This window comes from Nannospalax galili, unplaced genomic scaffold, assembly GCF_000622305.1.
Source record: "Nannospalax galili isolate Female #2095 unplaced genomic scaffold, S.galili_v1.0 scaffold898, whole genome shotgun sequence".
Classification (NCBI taxonomy): Eukaryota; Metazoa; Chordata; class Mammalia; order Rodentia; family Spalacidae; genus Nannospalax; species Nannospalax galili.
The window spans coordinates 3,296,546-3,322,717 of NW_008342399.1; the positions used below are offsets into that span (position 1 = coordinate 3,296,546).

The 26,172-nt window shown below is 41.9% G+C and overlaps 1 protein-coding gene across 2 annotated transcripts in view; it reads right to left on the reverse strand.

Moving 5' to 3' along the window:
- Bdp1 (B double prime 1, subunit of RNA polymerase III transcription initiation factor IIIB) overlaps positions 1-26,172 on the reverse strand; it is a 117,541-nt gene that overhangs the window by 60,023 nt on the left and 31,346 nt on the right. For both annotated transcript variants that reach the window (XM_008838483.3, XM_008838482.3), the window contains exons 12-16: positions 22,175-22,330; positions 20,566-20,725; positions 16,783-16,874; positions 15,034-15,289; positions 13,471-13,601 (exon numbers count right to left, since the gene is read on the reverse strand). In XM_008838483.3, coding sequence (XP_008836705.1) covers positions 13,471-13,601; positions 15,034-15,289; positions 16,783-16,874; positions 20,566-20,725; positions 22,175-22,330 — 795 coding nt within the window. The remainder of the gene's footprint in view (positions 1-13,470; positions 13,602-15,033; positions 15,290-16,782; positions 16,875-20,565; positions 20,726-22,174; positions 22,331-26,172) is intronic.

Genomic DNA, 26,172 nt, shown 5'->3' on the forward strand with positions numbered 1-26,172 from the left:
AGGGGTCTATTAATGAGGTCAATCAGAACATCAATTGATTGTTCTGGAATAGTTACCCTGAATGACACCTTTGCAATTGTTATCCATACCATCCTATGCAAATATTGACTGGGAAAAACTCCCCAGAAATTTACATGGGTACTGAGATTCAGGTGTGTTTATTTTTCTGGGTTTTGTTTTTGTTCTGTTTTTTGAGGCAGAGTCTGCCTGTACCCCTAGCTGTCCTGGAACTCACTATGTAGACCAAGCTGGTTCCACTCTCATGGAGATCTACCTGCCTCTACCTCTTTACTCTTACTATCTTTTACCTGGACATAAACATTATCATAACAGACTTAATGACCTCAAATAGCTAGATGGAAATATGAATTAAATAAGAAAACATCTTGTGATTAAGAACAAGGTCTGCTCTTCATACTTTTATAAAACAATTTAAAATAAGCTTTTCACCCTGAGCACAAAGAGCAAAGCTGGCGGGGGGAGGGTTACTATACCAGATTTCAAACTATATTACAGAGCTATAGTCATAAAAAAAATCAAGGTACTGGCACGGAAGTAGACCCATAGATCAATAAAACATAACTGAAGACCCAAACATAAGTATATGGAATTTCAGCCACCTGATATTTGACAAAGGGGCCAAGAACACTCAAAGGAAAGATAGTATCTTCAGCAAATGGTGCTGGCAAAACTGGATCTTCACTTGTAGAAGAATGAGACTAGACCCTTATCTTTCACCTTGTACAAAAGTCAACACCAAATGGAGTAAAAACTTCAATGTAAAGCCCGAAACTCTGAAACTGCTAGAAGAAAACATTGGCAGTAACCTACTAGACATAGGTATACAAAAGGACTTTCTAAATTGGACATCATTGCTCAGGAATTACGGTCAATAATCAACAAGTGGGACCTTGTTAAGCTAAAAAAGCTTCTATACAGCAAAATAAACAACGAAAGAAATGAAGAGAAAACCTTCGTCAGCAACACAAGAAAATCGTCATCAGTAACATGTGACAGAGGTTTAACACCAAGACTACATAAAGAACTCAGAAAACAAAGAATCAAGAAAACAAAGGAACCAATTAAAAGATGGGCTAAGGATCTGAACAGAGAATTCACAAAAGAAATAAAGATAGCTAAGAAATATCTTAAAAAGTGTTCAACATCGTAGTTAGAGAACTGAAAACTAAAACCACTTTAAGATTTCATCTTACCCCAGTCAGACCTGCTAAGACTAAGAGAACAAATGATACCAAAAGCTGGAGAGGATGTGGGGAAAGGGGAACGCTCATCCACTGCTGGTGGGATTGCAAACTCATGCAACCCCTATGGAAAGCAGTTGTGGAGAACTTTTGAAAAAAAACTAAAAATGAACCTACCATATGACCCGGTTATACCACTCCTTGGCAAATACCCAAAGGATTCATCCTATTGCAGAGATCCATGTTTGTTGCTGCCCTTTTCACAATAGCTAAGAGATGGAAGCAACCTAAGTGTTCCTCAACTGAGGAGTGGATAATGAAAATGTGGTTCATTTACACAATGGAGTTGTACACAGTGGTAAGATGAAATCAGGAAATTTGCAGGTAAATGGATGGAACTAGAAACTGTTATACTAAGTGAAGTAACAGTCTCAGAACAACAAAAGACATATGTTCTCCCTCATATGTGGATGCTAGCACCAAATCCTTATATGTGAGTATATATCCTCATGTAACTGCAGGAACCAGGAAAATGGAAAGGAACCAGGGAGGTCAAGAAGGAACCTGAGAGAAAAGAACAGTAGGAAAAAGGTGTTACTAAGAGAGAAATGGATAAAATGGAGATATTTAAATAAAGGGGGGAGGAGAGTTACACAAGAACTTTGGAGATAAAGGGAAAGAAGAAACTCGAGAGGTGGGACCATAGGAGACTGGTATTATCAAGGGAGAAATGGGGAAAATGGGGACACTTTAAATGGGGAAACCATGGTGGACGGGTTCAACAGGGGGAGAGAGAGATAAATAATGCCTAGCTAGTGTAGAAAACTAGAGGGAATCATATTAGTCCAACAACCTAAAGACAAATTACACATACAATATCTTCACGAGTCCATGTGTATAGTAGAAAGCTACACAACAAGAAACTGACAGGAGAAACCTTCCTTTGAGTTGTTAGCCAGGGTAGTCCAAGAGACTCCCAAAATTGTGGCTATTGCCACAGCCCTTGATTGCCTCCCAGAGCTTGAAGGTAAGACCCTATTGCTGAAAAGAGAACATACTTTGGACACAGGTTTTGGAGCAATGGTGCTGGAACTCACCTGAAGCCACTTCCTCTGAAGGCTAGCTCTCATAGCAAGCTTCTAAGGGAGAACATGAATTGATGGGCCAACACCAGTTTCAAGACCAAATAACCACATCAATGACTGGCACAGCATACAACATTGGTGCAGTAGTGGCACTTTTTTTTTTTGGTCTTTTTTGAGACAGGGTCTCCCTGTAGCTCCAGCTGTCCTGGGACTCACTATGTAGACCAGGCTGGCCTTGAACTCAGAGATCCGCCTGCCTCTGCCTCCCGAGTGCTAGGATTAAAGAAAGGCGTGTGCCACCATGCCAGTAGTGGCACTTTTATCTTGGGGGCAATCAACAGCTACATAACTGGACTGAAAGCTCACTCAATGGAAGAAACTCATATGTGGTACTATAAACATAGCCAAATACACATGGCTGGAGAGGTCATAGATTTTGGAGAAAACCCCAAGACTGCTACATCCCTAGACCAATATAATTTCTTACTATGTACAAAATATGTGCCCTTATATTTACAGACAATATTCCAGTCACTACTCATCAAAGAAGCTTCTCTTGCACCAGATGGAGTCTATTAAGGGTATCACAACTGGGGCTGGAGAGATGGCTCAGCAGTTAAGAACTCTGGTTGTTCTTGCAGAAGACCCAGGTTCAAATCCCAGCACCCACATGGCAGCTAAGAGCTGTCCATAACTTCAGTCCCAGGGGATCCAACTGCCTCTTCTGACTCCACGGGCATTGCACAATACGGGTGCACTTACCTGCATGCAGGCAATACACGAATACACATAAAATAAAAAAATAATTAATAAATAAAAATTAAGAGTACCACAACTGGTCATATTCAGACAGTATCTTGTGAATTAACCAAGCCTAAGTGGCACACCTACAATGCAACTTCTACACCTAAGGCTCATGGAATATAGAGGACAATAATGAAAAAAGACCCCAAAGAAAAGTAGCCAGTTTCTTAGCTAAAAGTAAAAATGTCCTTGGGCCTCATAGCAACAAACTCTGTTCCAAAGGCCAAAAATGTCAAAAAGTATTTGGGAGCTCTTATCTAATCCTTAAAAGATTTTAGGGTTACCTCTTCAGAGGGGGGAATGTTAGAGTAGCAAAAGGCCCCATTTAAAAAAAAGAAGAAAGTACATAAGTTATCAGAAAAAAGTGATGGGGAGATAAGGGAGGAGTTGGAGGGGAGGGAGTGGGCATGGATTTAATCAAAACACCTTATATGCTTATAGGCCTGTAGGTAATACTCAATAATTAAAAAAAAAAAAAGACACTAATGAATATCTCAATTCTCATTAACGAAGCTCCCTCATTGTAGGAGAGGAAGTGCCAGGCCTAAGCACAGGCTGCACTAGAGAACACAGCTTCTGCCTTGAGAGTGCAGCCCATGCTTTCGGCTTCCACAAAAGAGCCAACCTAATCTGACCCTGGACCTAGAGACTGATGACATGAGCGGCCTGGATGAGGGGATCTATCAGGGAGTGACACACCAGCTTATGGGACACTGGGGCAGGGGGAGAGATATATAAGGCCTGCACTTTCCAGCAATAAACAGGTCTGCAGCACCTCGCCTAGTGCCTGCTTCCACCCAACTCCTGGTGTCTGTGTGTTGACTCCGCACCTCTCACCCCCACCTCGGCCAGAACCCTCATTTCCTGCAGTCCCTCGTGGGCTGGACCCACGAGGAAACCTGCAACAGCTGGTGCCCGAACAAGGTTCCTGGCCCCCTGGCATTGGCAACGCCCCCATCTTCGGTTCATTCAGTGAGTAGGCCCCGGGTTTTGTCTGTCCCTTCGGCTGCTCGAGGGTGAGTGAGTGACCCCCTCCTCTGTCCCCTCTATCCTGTTTGTCATATTTGTTGTTAAATCAGGAAGGCACACTCCGCCACGTGGTCCCAAAGCCCATGTCGACACCTTTTACTCCTTGGCTCGTCCCGGTGAGTTCACATAAGGGCTGATCCATCCCAAACTCAGAGCCCAGGCTTCAGGTCATCCTGTTGCCTGTCCTCGAGACACCGTGTGAGCATACGGCCGAAGTAGTCATAGCCTTCGGAAGTCCCTCACTAAACACAAGACATTTGGATCTGATACACCTTTTCATGTCAAGGCAGTTTATGTCCGAGTGGCTCATGGTCCTTGTTTGCTTTATTTGTGCCCTCTTGGTAGTCACCCTTGCCTTTTACTTTTGTGGCAAGTTTCCCTTCACGGGGCCTTCCCATGATGGGCAACTTACCACCACAGTGCAAGGAGCCACAAACGGCAGCACTCAAATCACTCCTTAGAACTTGGGAACTGAAAGTTAAACCAAAAGATATTGAAGATTTCTGGGATGAAGCCACTAACTTGGGCTTTTGGGTCTCTCCCGAGAATATGTGGGATCCTGACCTATGGGTTCAGGTCCTTTTCTTGGCCCGAAAAAGGGAAGTAGGACCGGGAGTCATTTCCCCTGCCTCGTTTGTCCTGATCCTTTTAGCCATCATTGCCGGCCTTAAGTCCTCCTCCCCTGAAGAAGTCATTTCAGCCCACAATAAGCATTGTCAGGATCAGGCCAGTGTAGACCTTGCCATTACTTCAACCCCTGCTGGCCTTGATAGGGGAACCAGCCCTGAGATCGATATAGATGAGGAAGGGACCCCCTTGCCTCTACCTCAGACCCCACTTTCAAAGCCACAACAATCGGAGATACCACCACCCCAGTACCCCTGGAAGGAACTACATTCTGCCTGTTCCAACACACCTCCCGCTCATTATACGCCCCCATGGCCCGCCCACCCCTTGCTGCCCCTTGCCGGCCATTGTCCGCCTTTCCAGTTAATGTTGGCCCAAACTCTGCACAACAGCCATGGGTGCCTACCACTCTCACAGACCTTGCACTCATCCGCAAAGCCGCCAACGAATCAGACCCAATTCCCCATATTTTGAGCAAGTTCTCCACCAATGGGCCATGCAGTTACAGACCCATTACAATTGGTATAACTTATTAAAGGCAGTTTTGGAGCCCTCAGTCTTCCTGAGCTGGTGTTCGGCTTATGACGATCAGGCTGAAAATGAGGCACATCTCAACCTTCAATATGGCCTTAATATTACCCTGGATATGCTCACAGGACATGGACAATATATTGACCCCATTTCCCAGTCCACTATTAGCCTTCATGCTTACTACCAACAAGTTAGTTACCTGGCCTTCAAGGCCCTTAAATGTTGCTACTCCCATGACCCACAGGCATTCTTCCGCAATTTGATTCAGCAGCCAGGGGAGTCCTTCGCCAACTTCCTCACCCATGTAACCGGGACATTGGAACAGAGGGTGGAGTCTGGATCCGCCTGCAATATGCTTATCAAACAATTGATATGGGAGGGCCTAAATACCCCTACCTGCAATGCTATCCCACCTGTCCTCAATGATGATATTCATAAACGGGTACTCGCCACTAGAGACCTAGACCCCAGGACAGGGCACATCAAGGCCCTGACCACCTCCTTGGAGGCACTCTTATTACAAGTAAGGCCCACCCCCTCCAATTCAAAAGATGGCTTCTGGAACTGCGGGAGGACAGGACACCTCCGCAGGGACTGCCTGAACAATGGAGCTCATCCCAAGACCCGCTGCCCCAAATGCAAAAAGGGATTACATTGGGCAAAAGATTGTAGGTCACAGCCCCAATCAGACTCGGCTCCTTTAAACTCCACCCAGGGCGCTCTTCAGCCCTGCAAGTAAGATGGGGAATGAGACATTTTATGGACCCTTCTGATTCTTAATCACTCCCCCCAATGACCTTGTTTCTGGATGGGATCACTGTGAAGGGCCTAGTGGACATGGGAGCTGATGTTACCATCATCACCGAGAGCGAGTCTCTTCGGTTCTCCCATTGGAAATATCAGCCGGGCCCACCTATTAAAGGAGTGGGGGGCAGCCAGTACACAAAACTGGTCATCTACCCATTACATTGGAAGGACTTAGACAGGACTAAGGGCACATTCACTCCCATAGAATGGCTGACGTCCCCCGCAACTTGTGGGGTCAAGATGTCCTGGAAGACATGGGTGTGGTCCTTACCACAGATGATCAGGCCTTTTATGATGATGTCATAGCCCATGATAAACTTGGCCTCTCTCGGAGAAATTGGAGCCCTGACCAGCACCCCCAATTCTAAGGGCCACTGCCCTCCCTGGGACATCCCTTAAGGAGTCTCCCACACCAATCATGCTTACTCTTGACAGATACAATCTGGGTGGAGCAGTGGCCTATTATAGAACCTAAATTGTCTATCCTCAAAAATTTGGTCCAGGAACAGCTGGACCTTGGACATTTGGAACCATCCACTAGTAAATATAATACTCCAATATTCATTATAAAAAAGAAAAATGGCCGTTTTAGATTGCTTCAGGACTTATACACCGTTAATAACCAAATGGAAAAAGTGGGCTTGACACAGGCCGGCTTTCCCCACCCTGGTGCTATTTTTCCTTCTTATTATATCATAACACTTGATATTAAAGATTGCTTCTTCTCAATCCCACTGGACCCCCAAGATCGTGATCACTTTGCCTTTATGGTTTGGGAACCGAACTTCCACAAGCTGGCCCTCAGATATCAATGGAAAGTCCTTCCCCAGGAATGAAAACTAGTCCTACTGTTTGTCAACAAGCCAGTCCTCAGATATCAATGGAAAGTCCTTCCCCAGGGAATGAAAAACAGTCCTACTATTTGTCAGCTTTTTGTCTCATGAGTCACTTCAACCATCCCTCATAGTGAACAATTTATTCATTATATGGATGACATTCTGTTGTCCCACCCTGACCCACAATTTCTCCACAAGGTAAACAGAGACTTATTCTCCCACGTATTGTCCCTTGGCTTGTCTATCACCTTAGATAAGCTACAGGAGGTGCCTCCTTATGCCTCGTATGCCCTATGGCCCCTGCCTTTAATTCAAAGCTGGTCTATACACTAGCCGATTTTCAACAACTCTGTGGCACCATAAATTGGCTTAAACCATTCTTGCCCATTCCCTTGGAGGAATTGAGAGTGCTGTTTCATCTCTTAGAGGGCCCCACCTGCCCATCAGCAAAGATTAACTTAACTCCCCCAGCCATTGCCTTATTACAAAAGATCACTGGGTTACTCTCGTCAACACCTTCGACAGATATGAGCCCTTACAATCCCTACAGGCTTTAGTGCTATTGACTTCTTCTGGCTTCCTTGGTGCCCTTTGGCGGACTGGGCCACTTATCTGGGTCCATCTCTCATACTCGGACCATCTCTCATACTCGGAGCTCCAGCAGGTTTTCTCCAAGTTTTATCTGGCCTTTAATCTGGCAGTCAAACTGCACACTCAAGCTCGAAGAACCTTCAATAGAGAACCCGACGCTATTGTGCTCCCCTTTCCCCTCCGTAACCTACAGGCACTCTGGGCCAATTCCATACGTTTTCAGACCATGATGTCAGGCTTCCCTGGCACCACTGGCAATCACCTGCCCCAAGACAAAAGAATTCAGGCCCTTCTCATATTGCCGCTTGAAGTTAAGCCCCACAGCACTCCTTCTTCTCCAATTCCCCAAGCGACCATTGCCTTTTCAGACGCTAATAAGAACAACTTTGGGGTCCTGATACATCGTCCTGGAAAAAAGGACATCAGCCACATCGTCCCTAATCCTGGCTCTGTCCAGTTGGGAGAACTTCTTGCTATACTTAAAGCTTTAGCAGGGTGCCAGGACGAACCCCTAAATCTCTTTTCTGATAGTACCTATGCTGTTCAGGTCACTAAGGTCATCACCTTTCCTCATGTTAAAAACTCCTCCACCCCACTCCACCTCATTATGGTCAAGCTACAGGAATGCCTAGAAAATAGAAGTCACCCATGGTACGTCTCACATATCTGCTCACATACCACCCTTCCCAGAATCTTAGTTTGGGGGAATGCCGCCACAGATGCCCTGATTATGACAGTCCAGTCTAACCCATTAGAACAAGCAAGAGCTTTACATGAGCAATTCCATGTGTCCCCTCAGAGTATTCATAAACTCCTCCCAGAAATCCCCAATGCAAGCACTTTGTCCGCTCATGTACTACCTGTGACCTGCTCATGCCTCTCGGGCCCCTTAACAGGGGAGGAGTGAATCCCCGTGGTTTGATACCCAATGCCATTTGGCAGATGGACATGATTCATTACCCCCCTTTTGGGAAATTGAGATTCATTCATGTTATAGTTGACACATGCTCCTCCCTTACTTATGCTTTAGCTCTCTCAGGGGAAAAGACTATACATGCCATTAAAGCTATAAAGTCCACCATGTTAATCATGGGCGTACCCTGGGTGCTTAAGACTAATAATGGGCCCCCTTATTCCTCTCAAGAATTCAATAAATTTGTTTCCTCCTGGGGAATCAAACATACCTTTGGTATTCCCTATAACCTGTAAGGACAAGCCATTGTTGGCAAGGACAAGTCATTGTCAAAAGGTCCAACAGGACACTTAAGTCCCTCCTGGCTAAAAGCCCCTCGGCTGAGGCCAAACGTGACCCTCACCTGGCTCTTACTGAGGCTCTGTTCCACCTTAATTTCCTTGTGTTTGACCTGGGTCTCAGTCCAGCACATAAACATTTGTCCTTCTTGCCTCGGGCTACGCCTCTGCCACTAGTTAGATGGAGGGATCCTATTTCATCCCTGTGGCAGAAACCAGCCCCCATCCTGACATGAGGATGAGAACACGCTTGTATTTTTCCACAGGATGCTACAACTCCCATCTGGATTCCATTGAGAGACACCCAACCAGCTTGGGAAGTCCCTCTGGAGACGAGGCCAGACTGCGAGTTTGATAAGCCATGACATCCTTTCTTGGCTTCGTTGTCTTTGGCACCCTTTTGTCCTTTGGCTGTGCTTCTCCCCAGGCTTCAGATCTCTGGGCACTGGTCCTCTTACCACCTCTGATCCTCCCTGTAGATGAACAGTCACCTGCTTTCCCGGTTCTCTTTATTACTAATGAATCCCTTGGTCTCCCCACCATGAAATTGATTCATGCGTCCGTTCCCATAAACAACACATGGTCCCTTGCAGAACTGCTCTGCTTCGGCCCAGTCCTTAACCCCTCCTGCCCTAATGTCTCTCACTGTCACTCCCTCTTTAACATCACAACAGGCGACTATCGTGGAAACTGGAGCCAGGGGTCCTTATGGGCCCTCAAAATCTGGTCTCCCTTAGTAAAAGGTACTTCTGAGACTACAGTGCCCTTAGTGGCCCCTGGGGCCACCACCCTTCCCCCCGCAAGGGTCAGGTGTCCTCCATGGACCTGGTGCCCACCCACCCATAAACTTCCCACCACACTGCGCTTTCCTATTCCATGGGAACACTGCCTCCCGCTCACTCCTGGAGGTACGCTCCTCTTTACGGATTATGATAGATGCCTGCACGCTTCCTCCCTGGCAGCCTGGAGACACCTTGTCTCTACAAAACCTTACTCCTATGTCTACCCGAGGCGTAAAGACACCGTCAGCCAGGGCTGGGAGCTCTGAGGGCCAGCGGCTTGCCTGGATTTGCATCCTCTCTTCTTTGTATTAGGTGGAGCCATCTTTAATGGTACATATACAGGCGATAACTCAAAGACGGGTTCCTCGGGTGTCGCAGACCCAACTTTGACACCCAATGAAGTCTCTGTTAACATCTCTTTCTCATTCTCCTCGCCCACTTGTGTTCGTCCTCCATTTGCTCTGCTTCTTGCTAATGTCATGAGTGACCCAGAGGATACACTTAGCTCCCTCGCTAACTGCAATCTCTGGATTTTCCCCGCCTCTCTGGTTTTCTGTGTGCGCGAACCCACAGCAATCTGGGTTCCCATTCCTAATGCCACTCATTTCCATGCTGTCACCCTCATGGAAGAGATGGCTATCCACCCCTTCCCCCAGGTCAAGAGAGATTTTGGGATTACCGTGGCAAATGTCACTGCCATTATCCTTTCCTTAGGGGCTGCCGCCACTGCTGCTGTTGCTATCACTCAATCTTCCACTACTGTGGAAACACTCAATGAAATCATATGCAAAACCTCTGTGGCCTTAAACACTCAGTCTCTTATTAATCAACACCTCTTCCTGGCCATTTCTGTCATCCAACAACAGGTAGACCTCCTCGGGGAAGAGATGGCAATCGTCAAACAGATGACGCTAATGGCCTGTGACCCACAGTTCAAAGCCCTGTGTCTCACACCTTACAAAGTAGATAGCCTAGCTAGGGCCAGGATGAAACTCTCACAGTACATCCATGGCCACTGGAACCAAAAGTTTCTCAACTACTCCAATTTGCTCGCTGACCAGATCATCTCCCTAAATTATACATGGGCTCAGACATTAGATATAAACTCTGGGTTCCTCAACAAACTTTGGTCGAACTTAAAAGCTTTGTTTACCCTTCATGGATCGTTACTTATTTACTCTTGGGTATCATAGTCTTAATTCTTTTCTTGCTCAAAAAATGCCTTGTTCTATGCTTCCGCAGACAAAATCAAGTAAGTTACTTGGTGTATCAGGTGCTCAAGACGTTCAAGGATCCAGACTTTGACACCCCCGCCACCACCCCCCCAGGTCCGGCAGGTCTGGCTTGCTGACATCCGAGAAGCAGCTGTGTAACTTCTTGCCCTTCTTCTCCCTTACATGGTCATGCCAGAGGTCACACTCTTTGAGGGCTGGTAGTCAATGACGGGTAAGATCCTGATGGTCAGGATGACCTAAGATAGGCACAGTCCATCAAGCTGGGTGCCCTCTGAGGCGTGGTCAACTATGTCAAGGCAAAGAACCTCAGCTCCCATTGACCTTTCTATAATAAAAAGGGATGGATATGTAGGAGAGGCAGTGCCAGGCCTAAGCACAGGCTGTACTAGAGAATACAGCTTCTGCCTTGAGAGCGCAGTTCACGCTTCTGCAAAAGAGCCAACCTAATCTTACCCCGGACCTAGAGACTGATGACGCGAGGGGCCTGGATGAGGGGCTCTATCAGGGAGCAACACACCAACTTATGGGATACTGGGGGCTGGGGGAGAGATATATAAAGCCTGCTCTTTCCAGCAATAAACAAGTCTGCAGCACCTCACCTAGTGCCTGCTTCCATCCAACTGCTGGTGTCTGTGTGTTGACTCCATGCCGCTCACCCCCACCTCGGCCAGAACCCTCGTTCCCTGCAGTCCCTTGTGGGCTGGGCCCATGAGGAAAACTGCAACACCTCATGAAACAGAGACCCAGCAATACAAAAGATCAAAGTGTAGAGATTAAGAATCTGCAGAATACTGATCCTTAGACAGGACTCCTATACTAAACTTCACCCACCCAGAGCTCAGGGACCACTGCGGAAGAGGCGGCGCAAAGACTGTAAGAGCCAGGGAAGACGTGCATGACTATATGGAAATAAGAGTCCTATGAGCTCCTGGGACCCTGCTATTATGAACCTACAGCAATGGTGCCAGCATGCACTAGACCCGTGCAAATTCAAGTACAAAAAAACCCAGCATAAAACTGGGGAAATGGACAGCAGATCCCAACCTTAGGTGAAGAAATATTGGCAACTGATTACTGCTGGGTGAGGAAGAGCTCATCTTCCAAAAGTGAGGAACTCCAGATAAGACTGACTAGACCTCAGTAGATGAACTTGCACTGAGGAACATCTGGGAACACTAACTTGACGTGATAGGCCTTAACACAAACGACAGAATGTATGAATTCCAGTAGAGGGGCTGTGAGAGGGTGCCAGTGGGGAGGGGTGAGAAAGATGATTAATACTGATTGAGATGTTCTGTTTGAAATAAACAAAATTCAATTAAAAAACTAACAAAATAAAATAAGACCTCCTCCATTACTGTAATTTCTCTAAGAGCTTGGTGCTCTCACGATATGATAAAATTACAGAAAATCTAATACTTTGCTGAATGCTACTGAGCATACAACCATCTATGTCAAGCACTTTGCTCTCCAGAAAAGCAACAGCACTCTTTTCTCTGTATTTTAGTCATCATAACAGATGACAAAACCAGTACAAATATATAAAGGGTGGTATTTAAGAAAGGTCACTGAAGCGAATGTGCTAGAGCATGCCTGTAATCCTAGCATTTGGGAGATAGAGGCAAAAGGATTACAAGTTTGAGTCCTCCCTGGGCCACATAGTCAGATCCTGTAAAAAGAAAGAAAAAGACAGAGGTGGGAAAGAGAAGGAGGGAAGAAAAGGCAGGGAGAAAAGGAGAAATGAGGGAGGGGGGAAAGAGGGAGAAGAGGAAAAGATAAGTCACTAATCTTGAGCACAAGCTATATCAAACAAAACACTGAAATTATTCAGCAGGTCAGGGAGAACTTAAGTGTATATATTCTTTCTTTCTTTCTTTCTTTCTTTCTTTCTTTCTTTCTTTCTTTTCTTATGTGGCTTTTTGCTACTCTAACGTTCCCCCCTCTGAAGAGGTAACCCTAAAATCTTTTAGGGATTAGATAAGAGCACTCAAATACTTTTGATATTTTTGGCCTTTGTCTCTCACACACACACACACTCACTTAGTTTTGGGTCATCCATCAAACTGGCTCAGCTGGTTAAACTGCTTGCCTTCAAGCTTGATGATCCAATGGGTTCAAATCCCCAAAACCCAGGATAAAAGTAAAGACTTCTGAAAGCTGTCCTCTAACTTCCATACTTATGCCATGGCATTAGTGTACCCCCCCGCCAGAATAATAATAAAAAAGTTTTTAAAACTTTCACTAAAAGAATGCTTGCAGGAAGAAGATGTGAAGATAGGATGGCTGAGGGTACAGTTGAAAAGATGAAAAACTTAATGCTCTACAGCACAGGAGAGTAACTATGGTTCAGGCTAACTAGCTGAATAATTCAAAATAGCTAATTGGATTTGGCATGTAAGCACTCCATCCTCCACCTTCACAGACAGAAGAAATAAATGCAATTAATTTGGTTTTCTTTAAGAAAAACTTAACTGAAGTTAGGCTTGTGCACATCTTTAACCCCAACACTCAGGAGGCAGAGACAGTGATCTCTGGGAGATTGAAGTCAACCTATTCTAGTCTACATAGTTCTAGGACACCTGGGGCTATAGGGAGACACTGTCTCAAAAATAAGTAAATAAATAAATTCATTGAGCTCTAAAACCTTACTAAAAATTTCAAAATTATGTAATTGATAAAATGATGCCTACCTTGGATATTCATTAAGAACCTTGGATGTATCCAGTTGCACATTTTCTAAAGAAGTTGAGTTTTTCTCAGGCTGTAATATGTCTTCACACTGGACAATTTTACAAGACTTATTTTCCATTTGTTGAGGAATCTTAATAACAACAGAAGTTTTTAATGTTTAGATTTCACAATGAAACATCTAACTTTCAAAATTTTCATTGAAAAATCCATCTTAGCCAGGTATAAAGGCACATGCTCTATTCCAGCACTTGGAAAGTTAAAGGTAGGAAGATCACAAGCCAAAGCAAGTCTAAGCTACATAGGGAGTTTGTGACCAACCTGGGCTACATGAGATCCCATTTCCAAATAAAAACAAACAAAAATTGCATCTCATTTGAGTGTAAATAAAATGGTCAAAAGTTTCAAAGCTATAAAATGATACTCAAAGAATGTTTTTCCTTTAGCTACCATAGAAAATTCCATAAGCCACCTTTACCGTATCTCAAAGTGCCATTCTTTTCTGTCCAATAAGAAAGCAATGTTTCTATCTCATCTATTTCATTGTTTCTGGCAGTGTCAGAATCCTCCACAGTGTTTATCTTTTTGAATTATTGTTCTAACTGCATTAGAGAAACATAACAGAATGGGGCTAGTAAGATGGCAACTCATAACCACCTCTAACTCCAACTCCAGGGGATCTGATGCCTAGTCCAAATAAAGCCCTGGGTTCAATCCCAGCACCAGGTAAAATGAGAAATGGTGGCACATGCCTACAGTCCCAGCACTTAGGTGAAGGCAGAAATATCAAAGTTCAAGGTTATTAGCTATACAGTGAGTTGGAAGTCAGCCTGGGCTATGAGGCCCTATCTAAAATTTTTTTTTAATTACAAAAGAAAACCAAATCTTAAGTCATGCTAACTCTTTTGTTTTTTCACATACATAGAAAAAACTATATAATTTAATACTCGTGAGCTAGGGTGTAGCTCAGTGGTAGAGTGCTTTCTTAGCATGTAGGAGGCCCTAGGTTTGGGCCTTTACACCACACACACAACCAAAACCAAAATTCACCATTTCCATTTTTAGAATTCTATTCTAGTGTAAAGTTTTTAATATTTTCTTAAACCAATGTTGAAATTCACACATGACTATCTTTCCAAACGAGGGTTGGGAGTGGAGAGCTTGCCTGCCTTTCCCTAAGTATAGGAAAAGGCAAATCCAAAGAGAAAGTGAGCAGAGAGCAAATCATCAGTCATGGACAGTGTTCAATATCTAAAATGACTTCACAATAAATAGATCTGCTGATCGAAATTTTAGCCACAGATATAATAATACACAAACTATAAAGCAATGCTGAATTTATTTTTGTTTGTTTATAACTTATTTATTGAAACAGGTTCTCACAACGTAGTGCTGACTGGCCTGGAATTCATAGAGATCCCCCTTTTTCTGTCTCCTAAGTGCTAGGATTAAAGGTATGTACCACCACACCTGGCTAAGCAATGCTGACTATAAGGGAGTGAAAAGCTTGCAATAAGGCTTACATACTTGCTTTAAAATCTGTGGGGAAGAACCAAACTACTTACAATAACACAGGACTCAATACAGGATTCATCTTTTTCTCCATCAACACAGGATTTGTCTTTTTCTCCATCAACACAGGAGTCATTTTCATTCTTTTCTATATTGGCCCCAATTTTTTTCTGTGAAGTGAGAATTTCTTTTCTTTCTGCAGCTTTCTCTACATTTGGCTTTGGTCTTTGCATTCGGCCCCTCATTAGTCGTGTAGGTCTGAAAACCTTTGGGTGATTGTCTTCCAGTGGACAAGTTTTTTCACTCAGACTAGAACCACAGGAAATAAAAGTACTGTTTGTTGTAAAGTCACAAAGTTTCTCTGTTATATAAGTGTCCTCAAGAATATCTTGAAAGGTATTCACAACATATCTACACCTTACTTTTCCAAACAGACATAATCCTGGAAGCCTAACTATAAAAAGCATTTTAAAATCAAAACCAGTTTCCTATTCTGCACCACAAGAATAGATGCCACCTCATCCCCCTCCCAACAGACAAAGCTGCTCTTTATAATGTGCTTTCCCCAAGATCATGAGCTGAAATATTTCTGACAACGTAAGTGCAAAACAGAACTACTCTGGCATCTGATAGCCAAGACAGTTGTGTGCTATCACCACCCTTCTCTGGATATTCCATATAATACAAATTTTCCCTCAGCCAGATCCTGTGCTTACTAACGAAGAAGTACATGATCAAGCACTGAAAGCCAGATTAAAAGAAGCACAAGAATACCGTGCACAAGGACCCATGATGATTAACTTAGGAAAATTCTCTTCACAAAGCTTCGTTGTTGGTATCACAAGGATACCTTCAGATACCATCACAGATGGAGACCGTTACAGATGTCATAAGAAAGGGAATCCTCCAAAACACAGATAATACTGAGGTTCTCAGGAGAATCAGAGAGAAATGTTATCCTAAGCCTCATTTCCCATTTGATAAAATGGAATTTGGTGTTTGTTAACATTACATAGTTTTTTTAAAAAGTCTTCTTAGAAAATCAAAATTTCACTACAAAATTAGAAAAACCTGTATCGGCCCAACATGTGATACCATTACTCCTCTTTCAGGATACTATGTATAGGGTCCAAGGGAGTAGTGCTAACTCATAGGAAACTATATCCTTGAATGGTCCATAACCAATGACCACACGCATACTGGAGACGGGCTGACCTATATATTCATATCAAGTTAAATATTTCTTTAGAAATCCCTTATTACAAATAAAATTAACCAGAAGGGTATATCTTAATCACTCATCTATTTAACAAGATTTTGTTAATGAAGATTTGTTAATAAACTGAAGGAAACATGTAATTGCTAACTTAATGGACCTACACTATCATTTAAAACTTTTATTTATTTACGAGACAGGGTCCCATGTAGTCCAGGCTGCCCTCAAAGTAACTCTGTAAATGAGGATGACCGTAAACTTTTGCTCCTCCTGCCACCATGTCCTAAGTTCTGAGATCACAAATATGCACCATCACACCTAGTTTATGTGGTCCTCAAGAACATACCTGGGGACTCATGCATGTTAGGCAATCACTCTTACCAACTGAGCTGCATTCCTAGCCCTACACATACCATAATTTCTGCCTATAATATTAAGCATACAGAGTAATACTGAAATGTCTTACTTTCACCAATAGTGAAAATGGACTTGAAGTATACCAGCTAAAAATAAAATTCAGGTTTTATCAAATAGAAAACAAATTATTACAATCACTCCTGAAAATTACTACTTCTCAAATACTTACTTAGTTACAGTTTCAGCTTCTAGGTTCTGTCTTTCTATATTTTCCATCCCCAAACTTTCAGATATATTCACCTTCTCCTTTTCCAGGGGATTCTGAAATTTTAATTTTTTAAATTTAAGCTACTTATCACAAAAATGTCCCAATGAATGTGAAGACAAAGTAATTTTGATGTTTTTGTATTTATAACTAGAAGAGCTTTTCTAAAAATTCTAAATACAGATGAGAATATTATTAAACATATAATTTCATACATTATCAGGATGCCTTTGCCAACATGAGCAATCTTAAAATGTTCATATTCTTCGACCAACTAATATTATTTCAGACTGTATTTTTAAAGGGTAATTAAGGGGCCCAACGAGATGGCTCTACAGGTAATGGCACTTGCCACAAGTTAATTGCCTGAAGTCAATCCTTAGGGCCCATATAATGGAAAGAGACAAATAACTTTCTCTAAAGTTGTCCTTTGACCTACACATATACACTGGGGTTGCATAGACACAGACACAGACACAGATATACACGCGCACACACGCACACACACACACACACACACACACACACACAATAAATAAATGTAATTTTAAAAAAATTTAGACAGTTGAAAAAGATATAAATGGTAAAATGATCATCAAAACATTAGGTTAAAATAGCCAAAACTGTGCACATTAAGTTTTCCAATAATGAATCAATGGTTAAATAAATGCAGTTATACAACATTAACAGATTCTTAAAAGTGTTTTCAAAAGATGTTTAATGGCACTTAAAAATACTTATGAAATGTTAAATACTGAGTAGCACTAATTTTGTCAAGAACAAAAACCAAAAAAACTGAAAAGGAAATGTGTACTGGGACAATGTTTACCTAACATTCTCAAATTTTTATCCTGGTTTTTACCCTTGACACCAGGAGAAAAAAAAAAAAAAATAGAAGTTTACAATGATAAATGTGAAAAGACTGGTTGTATGTGGATAATAAAACTGTAAGTCATTTTAAATTTTTATTTATTATCATTTTCAATGTGTATGAGTATACTGCCTGCATATATGTAAGTGCACCTGTGTTGGACAATGTCCAAGGAGGCCAGAAGAGGGCATCAGATTCCCCTGGAACTGGAGTAATACACACCTGTTAGCTGCCATGTGGGTGCTGGGAACTGAACACAGACCCTCTAAAAGAGCAGCCAGTGCTCTTAACCTCTGAGACATTTCTTTAGCCCCATCCATCATTTTTTATTTTAAAGTCACTCTGTATTTTCAAAATTTCTAGAATAAAATCTGGGCCACCAAGATGGTTCAATGGATAAGGGTACTTGCCGCCAAGCCTGTTGACCCCAATTAGATCCCTGGAACCAATATAGTAGAAGGAGAATTAAGCACTGCAAGTTGCCCTCTGGCCTCCACACACACACTGTGGCATGTCCCCACCCCTACCTCATCCTATTCTGCACATAATAAAACAATTACAGGAGCAGAAGATGGGGCTCAGTGCAGAAGCAGTTCCTATCATGCACAAGGCCCTAGGTTTGACTTCCCCCAAAAAAGTGTATGATAAAAATGGTATTTCACCAGGGTTAAAATAAGGCTCAGGGGTAGAGTACCTACCTGACCAGCATTTGCAAGGCCTGGATTCCATCCCCAACTTCAAATAAAATAAATAATAAAAGCCAGGTGAGGGGCCACACACCTCTAGTCCCAGCACTTGGGAGGCAGAGGCAGGTGGATCTCTGTGAGTTCAAGGCCAGCCTAGTCTACACAGTGAGTTCCAGGCCAGCTGGGGCTACAGGGAGACCCTGTCTCAAAAAGACCAAAAAATAAAAAAATAAAAAATAACAAATGTAAAAAGGGATTTAGCAAAAATTGAAAAGTGTTAAGAATATAATTCTCAGGGCTGGAGAGATGGCTCAGTGGTTAAGAGCACTGACTGCTCTTTCCAGTTGCAGGGGATCCAATGCCCTCTTCTGACCTTTCTGGGCATCGCATGACATAGGTGCACTTACATGCAAGCATCATACACATAAAATAAAAATAATAAATAAAATATTAAAAAGAAATAATGTAATTCTCAGAAACTGAAATACACAAGATGATTTATTTAATGTTAATCAAAATATGAATAAAGGTTTTTTTGACAATGTATAAGAGTCATAAAAGGACCTGGGTTCAGTTCCCAGTACTCATATGGCAGCTAACTCTAGTTCCAGGGGATCTAGTATTCTTTTCTGGCCTCTGTGAGCACGTGGTATATTTATATGCATACAGTTTGTCAAACACTTATGCTTATAAAATAAAAATAAACTGCCGGGTATGGTGGCACACGCCTTTAATCCCAGCACTCGGGAGGCAGAGGCAGGTGGATATATGTGAGTTCAAGGCCAGCCTGGTCTACATAGTGAGTTCCAGGACAGCTGGGGCTACAGAGAGACACTGTCTCCAAAATAAAGACCAAAAAGAATAAATAAATAAATTAATTAATTAAAAAAAAAACAAAAAAACTTAAGCCCTATTTAAGCCGGGCATGGTGGTGCATGTCTTTAATCCCAGCACTAGGGAGGCAGATATAGGTGAATCTCTGTGAGTTCAAGGACAGCCTGGTCTACATAGTGAGCTCCAGGCCAGCCAGAAATACACTGTCTCCAAACAAAACAAAACAAAACAAAACAAAACAAAACAAAACACTAAAAAGTTGATAGCTCAGAGGTTAAGTGTACTAGCTGCTCCTCTCAGCACCTACATAGCCATCTATGACTTGGGTTCCAGAGGATCTGAGGGCTCTTCTGGCTTCTGTGGGCACTGCATGACACAGGTGCACTTATACACATGCAAACATAACACTCATACACACAAAGTAAAAATAAATAAATGTTTTTTAAAAGATCAAACAACCCTGTATTGAAGGCAGGAGTAGTGGCATTAGCCAGTCATCCTAGCTTAAATGGCAAGCCTCAGGCCAATGTTAAAGGTGGATGGCTACTGAGGATCAACAACAAAGTTGCCTCTGGCTTCTATATACATATGCACATATGTGCATGTGAACCTACACACACACACACACACACACACACACACACACACACACACACACACACACATTAAAGAGGATGGCTCCTGCAGAATGACAACTGGGACTGTTCTTTGACCTCTACACTTAAACATGTATAGCATGTACCCAGACATACCAGAAATATTTTAAATAAACAAATTTTAAAAGTAAAAAAGGTGGCTAGGTATGTAGGTCTGTGAGAATGCTTGCCTACCATGTATACGGCCCTGGAGTTTAATACCCAACACCACACACACAAAATCAGATTTATAATTACTTAGATTCTTTCAAATGTTATGGTCCAAATTCTGAAGAATACACATAAAACCAAAGACTAATAAAATAAAAACAAGGGCTGAAGAGATGGTTCAACAGTTAAGAGCAATGGCTGCTTTTGCAGAGAACCTGAGTTTGGTTCCCAGCACCCACACGGTGGCTAACAACCACCCATAACTCCAGTTCCAGGGTATCTAATACCGTCTTCTGACCTATGTGGACAATGCACAACACAGGAAGACTTACATACATGCACACAATACATTCATACACATAAAATAAAAATGATAATAAAATATTTTTTTAAACGTTAAAACAAATCTAATTTTAGGTTTTTAAAAGCTTTGCCTCTGTTTTAGTATTAGTAACTAGTTTGAAAGTGCAGGATAAGTATTTTAATTTCTAACTACTTAAAAAATATTTTTATAATTTCAATTTCCATAAAACCTCTTAAGCCATACCACCTTTTCAACCGGAGTTTCTGAAGGTGACGTCTCACTCTCTTCATCTGTTTTACCCTGTGAAACAACTGACTTCTTCCCAATTGCTCTTGATAGACTGGGTTTGGGTCTTTGGAGTCGACTTCTCAATTTTGGTTTAACATTTTCTGCTTGATCAGTATTTCTAAAGAAATGGCATTATTTAAATTACAACCAATGTGTAGTCAGTCAAACAAAACTCTAAAAACTTAGAAAATGTATTATAAGAAGATCAGAGGAAACGGAAAGAGACTACCATTCTATCAGATGTTAAAAGTATACCAGTCAATATCAGTGATCCAAACAGTACAGTGATAAAGGTAAACATGTAAATGAAACAAAATGCAAATGATTCTAAAACATATGATTTTAACACACAACACAGGTAGCATCTCAAACCAGTAAGGGATGGAATGCAAAATATAGGAGGGTTTTTTTTTGGGCGGGGGGGGGGTCTTTTTGAGACAAGGTCTCCCTGTAGCCGTAGCTCGCCTAGAACTTGTTATGTAGAGCAGGCTGGCCTCAGTCTCAGAGACCTGCCTCCTGAGTGCTGGGATTAAAGGTGTGCACCACCATACTTGGCAATACAGGAGCCTTAAAAATAAATGTTAATCAAAACTAAATTCTGATGGGAAAATTGTGGCAGTCCTTCACTGAAAATAAAACATTCATGAACTGAACACTTCATTTTTCAAAAAATCTTTTCTTCTTTTAATGTGTAAATGATATATATGTGTGCTCACATGCATGAGTATGCACTGTGTGTGTGTGTGGAGGCCTGGGGTTATGTTTAGAATTGTCCTTGATCATTCTTCTACCTTATTCTATGAGGCAAGTCTCAATGAAATACAGAGCTCGCAGCTATTACACTCAGCTAATTACAGGCAGGCTGCTATACCCACACAACATTTCAATTCTATAATGAAAGATAAATTAAAAAAATCCCAAGTGAAAAAGCAGAAAGTGCTGGCGTGGTGGCATATGCCTTTAATCCCAGCACTTGTACCTGGGAGGCAGAGCAGGTGGATCTCTGTGAGTGCTAGACCAACCTGGTCTATATAGCGAGTCCCATGCCAGTCACTGCTATATAGTGAGACCCTGACTCCAAAACAAAACAAAAACAAAAAACAAAAATCCTGAAAAATTCTGATGACAGCAAAATTATCCCTTGAGTAATCTACATATTAATAGCCCCTTCTTCTCCCTAAATAATGCAACATTATCATTCAACAACTTTATCAGGGGCTGGAGAGATGGTTCATCTATTCAAAGACCCCCCAAGTTCAGTTCCCAGCACTCATATTGGGTAGCTCACAATTGCCTTTAACTCCAGCTCCAGGGGACCCTATGCCTCTGCCCTCCTTGGGTCCCTGTACAAGCATGTGCACACCCACATACAGATATACACAGTTCAAAATATTAAAAATAAATCTTTAGAAAAGAACTTTACAAAGGCTGGGGATACAACTCATTGTTAGAGTACTTGTCTGGTAGGATGAGGTCCTGTGTTTAATCTACAGCACCACAAATTTTAAAATGGGAAAAAAATGTTTAAGAATTTACTTTTATAAAAAACCCTACTGTAAATACTTACGGTGGTGTGCTCTCGAGGCCAGAGTCCCTTTCTTCTGTACTACTCTCAGCTCTACCTACTTCACATGAGGTAGCAATCCTACCTTCCGACAGTGGGAAATCTGAAGCACTTGATTCTGCGGATTCAGCTGCTACCGGCATGGTATTTTGTTGATTGCTGAGGAAGTGAGAATGTATTAGAAAGAAAAGAACTCCAGTGGTACAGATTTTCATACTATTTAAAGTACTGTGCGTGTGTGCATTTTCATGTGTGGGTGCTGATGCAGGAGTGTTCATACTCGTATGGTGTGCACACATGTATGTGAAGGTCAGAGTAAAAATCTCAAGTGTCATTGCTCAGGAGCTGTCTACCTTGTTTTGTTTTGTTTCTTAAGATTTACTTACTTTTATTTTAAGTGTATGACTGTCTTATATGCATGTATGTAAGCACATGACATATGTGCAGTGCCTTCGGAAGCCAGAAGAGGGTACTGCAGCCCCTGAAACTGAAGTTACAGACAGCTGTAGCTGCCACTCTACTATGCAAAGGGAAGACTGCTCTATTATCAACTATTCAACAATAATGTAATTGTCATGTACCATAGCTGTTTCAACACGCATTCCTGTTTACTTCTACCTTTTTTTTCCTCATTTTTTCAACTGGGTGTTTATCTTTTTCCAATGTACTAGTAAAAGTTCTCTCTATATTTTTACTGTCTAGATGGTTCACAGAAACCTCCCCACTAGTGGCTTGCCTTTTAATCTTTCTCCTTTTTCACATTTATTTTGTGTTAGCAGTAGAGTGACACACATACCACAGCACTTGCGTGTCAATGAGAGAACAAACTGCAGGAGTCAGATCCCATGTGGGTCCCAGGAATCAAACTCAGGCTGTCAGGCTTGGTAGCAAGTACCTTTACCTGCTGAGCTACCTTACTAGCCAGTCTTTTTTTCCCTTCATTGAGCTTTTTTAACTGAAGTATTTAATTTTTGTGCATGGGTTAAGAAATCCTTAATATTGGGGCTCAAGAGATGGCTCAGAAGGTTAAGAACACTAGCTGCTCACACAGAAGACCCAGGTTCAGTTCCCAGCACCAACATGGCAGCTAACAACCATTTTTAAGCTCAAGTTCCAGGGACTCTGACACCCTCTTCTGCCTCCACAGTATTGCATGCAAATAGTGCACTTACATATATGCAGAAAAAACTCATACACATAAAAATACACAATTTTTTTAAAAGAGCAAATTTTATGATGTATATTTTTGCTGTAATCAAAACAACAGTCAAGAATTTCCCAAATAATGAAAAATAAATAAATAATTGAAATCAAAGATCCAAGGTCACAATGAACTTTTTTTAAACTTAAAAAAAAAAGCTGGAAATGGAGGTACATGCCTACAATCTCAGCACTTGCAAAGTGGAGGCAGGACAATAATGTGTTTTGAAGCCAGCCTGAGCTACATACTGAGACACTGTGACAATAAAATAAAATTTAGAAGACAGAAAAGGAAGACAAGAGACCTCACGTGTTTCGATTTTTCAACATTATACAGTGACAGCAATCAAAACAATATGCCAGTGGCATAAAGACAGATGTTCTGATTAATGGAACATAACACTGAGCCTCCAAGGTTAAACCCATACACAGACAACCTAAGAGAGGGAGCAAACCTATAAAAAGGGAAACAAATAGTCTCTTCAACATATAGTTTTGGGAAAACTGTACATCCATACATAAAGACGTGAAGTTGAATCTTTATCTCTTATTACAAAAATATCAACTCAAAGAGGATTGAGATTTAAACGTACGATGAAACTATAAAGTTTCTACAATGGGGGAAGTTTCACAGCATTGGGCTTGCAATGATTTCTTGAATCTGAGACTGAAAGCACAGGCAACAACAATCAAACAAGTGGAATGACAGCAAACAAAAAGCAAAAGCAAAAGAACCATAGAATGAAAAGGTTTCCTTGAGAACAGCAGAAAACACTTGCAAGCCATTCATCTGATAAAAGGCTAATACCAAAACTACACAAATAACTGCTACAACTCAGTAGTTAAAAAAGAGATCACCCACTTGAGAAACGGACAAAGAAAGCCAGGCATGGTGTCACATGCCTGTAATTCCAGTGCTCAAGAGGCAAAAGGTGGGGGGAGAGCTGCGAGTTCAAGCCCAGAGTCTACATAGCCAAGTTTTAGGCTAGCTAGGATGACATGAGAACTCATCTCAAAAGAGAGAAAAAAAAGGACAAAAGGTTTAAAAGACATTTCCCCAAAGGAAAGATAATAACTGACAGGATGAAAAATGTTCAACATCCATACTCATCAGAGTCATGAAAATCTGATCAAGATACCCATTACCAAAAAATAAATAAATAAATAAATAATCCAGAAGTATTGATGTGGATATGGAAAACTGAAACTCTTGTAAAATTGTTGATGGGAATGCAAAATTGTATACTAGCTACTGTAGAGTACGAAGGTTCAGCAAAAAAAAAAAAAAAAAAAAAAAAAAAAAAACCCTGAAAATGGAGATACCATATATCTAGCTGCCTATTTAGCCAAAAGAATTAAAATCAGGATCTCAAACAAATATTTGCATATCATGTTCATTGCAGCACAACTCAAAATAGTCAAGAGATGGAAACAATCTAAATTCCATTAACTGAAAATAAACAAAGAAAATGTGGTATGTACATGAAAAGAGTCACAAAAAGGAAATTCTGGGGTTGGGATGTAGAGTGGTAGAGGGCACACAGAGAGTACATAAGAAGGCCCTGGGTTCCATCACCTGCACTGCATATATTGCATGTGACAGCACTTATCTGTAATCTCAGCTCTTGGGTAGGTAGATGTAGGAGGATCAAAGGTTCAAGGTTAACTTCAGCTATATAGTAAGTTCAAAGTCAGCCTGGGCTACATGAGACCCTATCTCAAAAGAAAATAAAACAACAAAAAAATAAAATTTGGGGCTGGGTATGTGGCACAGTTGGACATCACTTGGAAAGCCCTGAGTTCAATCCCCAGCTTTTCAGTAGACACTGCGGGAGAAGAGAGAAAGAAGGGAGAGAAGGAAGAAGGAGGGAGGGAAGGGAAGAATACAGATGAATGATGAAGACCACAGAGGGACAAGCATTACATAACTCCACTTAATGAGGTGTCCCAAGTAGGCAAAGTCATAGGAACAGAAAGTAGATGTTAACTGCCAAAGGCTGGGTGAGAAGGAGCCATGCAAAATAAAATTATTCCAGGGCTCTGCTATAGACTAACACTGCCCTTAAAGTTAATAAAATTATTCACTTACAAAAAAAACTTTTTCCCCAAGCTGCCCTGAAACTCATAATCTTCCTGCCTTAGCCTCCTGAGTTTTGGCTTACAGGCATGTGCCACCATACCTGGCCAAAAATTTCTTGAGAAGGGTGATCTCAGGAAGATGGAAGAGGGCAGTAGGGAAAAGAAATGAATCAGAACAAAATAAAGGGAGCTGGAGAGACAGCTCAGTGGCTCAGAGAATTTGCTGCTTGTGCAGAGAACCCAGATTTGGTTCCCAGCTCCCACATGCTTTGTTCCAGGAAATCAGTGCTCTCACCTGGCTACCATGGGCAGTGCACACACAAGGTACACATACATGCATGCAGGCAAAACACTCATGAATTTAAAAAAAAACACATGTATGAAAATACCATAATGAAACCCATTATTTTGCATACTAACTTAATACATACAAATAAAGAAATAAAAAGTAAAAGTGATAGTTGATGTAGTGAGCAAGATGGCTCAAAGTGTAAAGATGCGCCTGCCACCAAGTCTAACAACCCGACTTCAATCTCTGGAACCTACAGAGTAGAAAGAAAAAACCAACTCCCAAAAGTTGTATTCTTCCACCTAAGCACATGTGCATGCACACACACACACACACACACACACACACACACACACAATAAATAAATAGATGAGAGGCTGGAGAGATGGCTCAGTGGTTAAGAACACTGGTTGTGCTTGCAGAAGACCCAGAG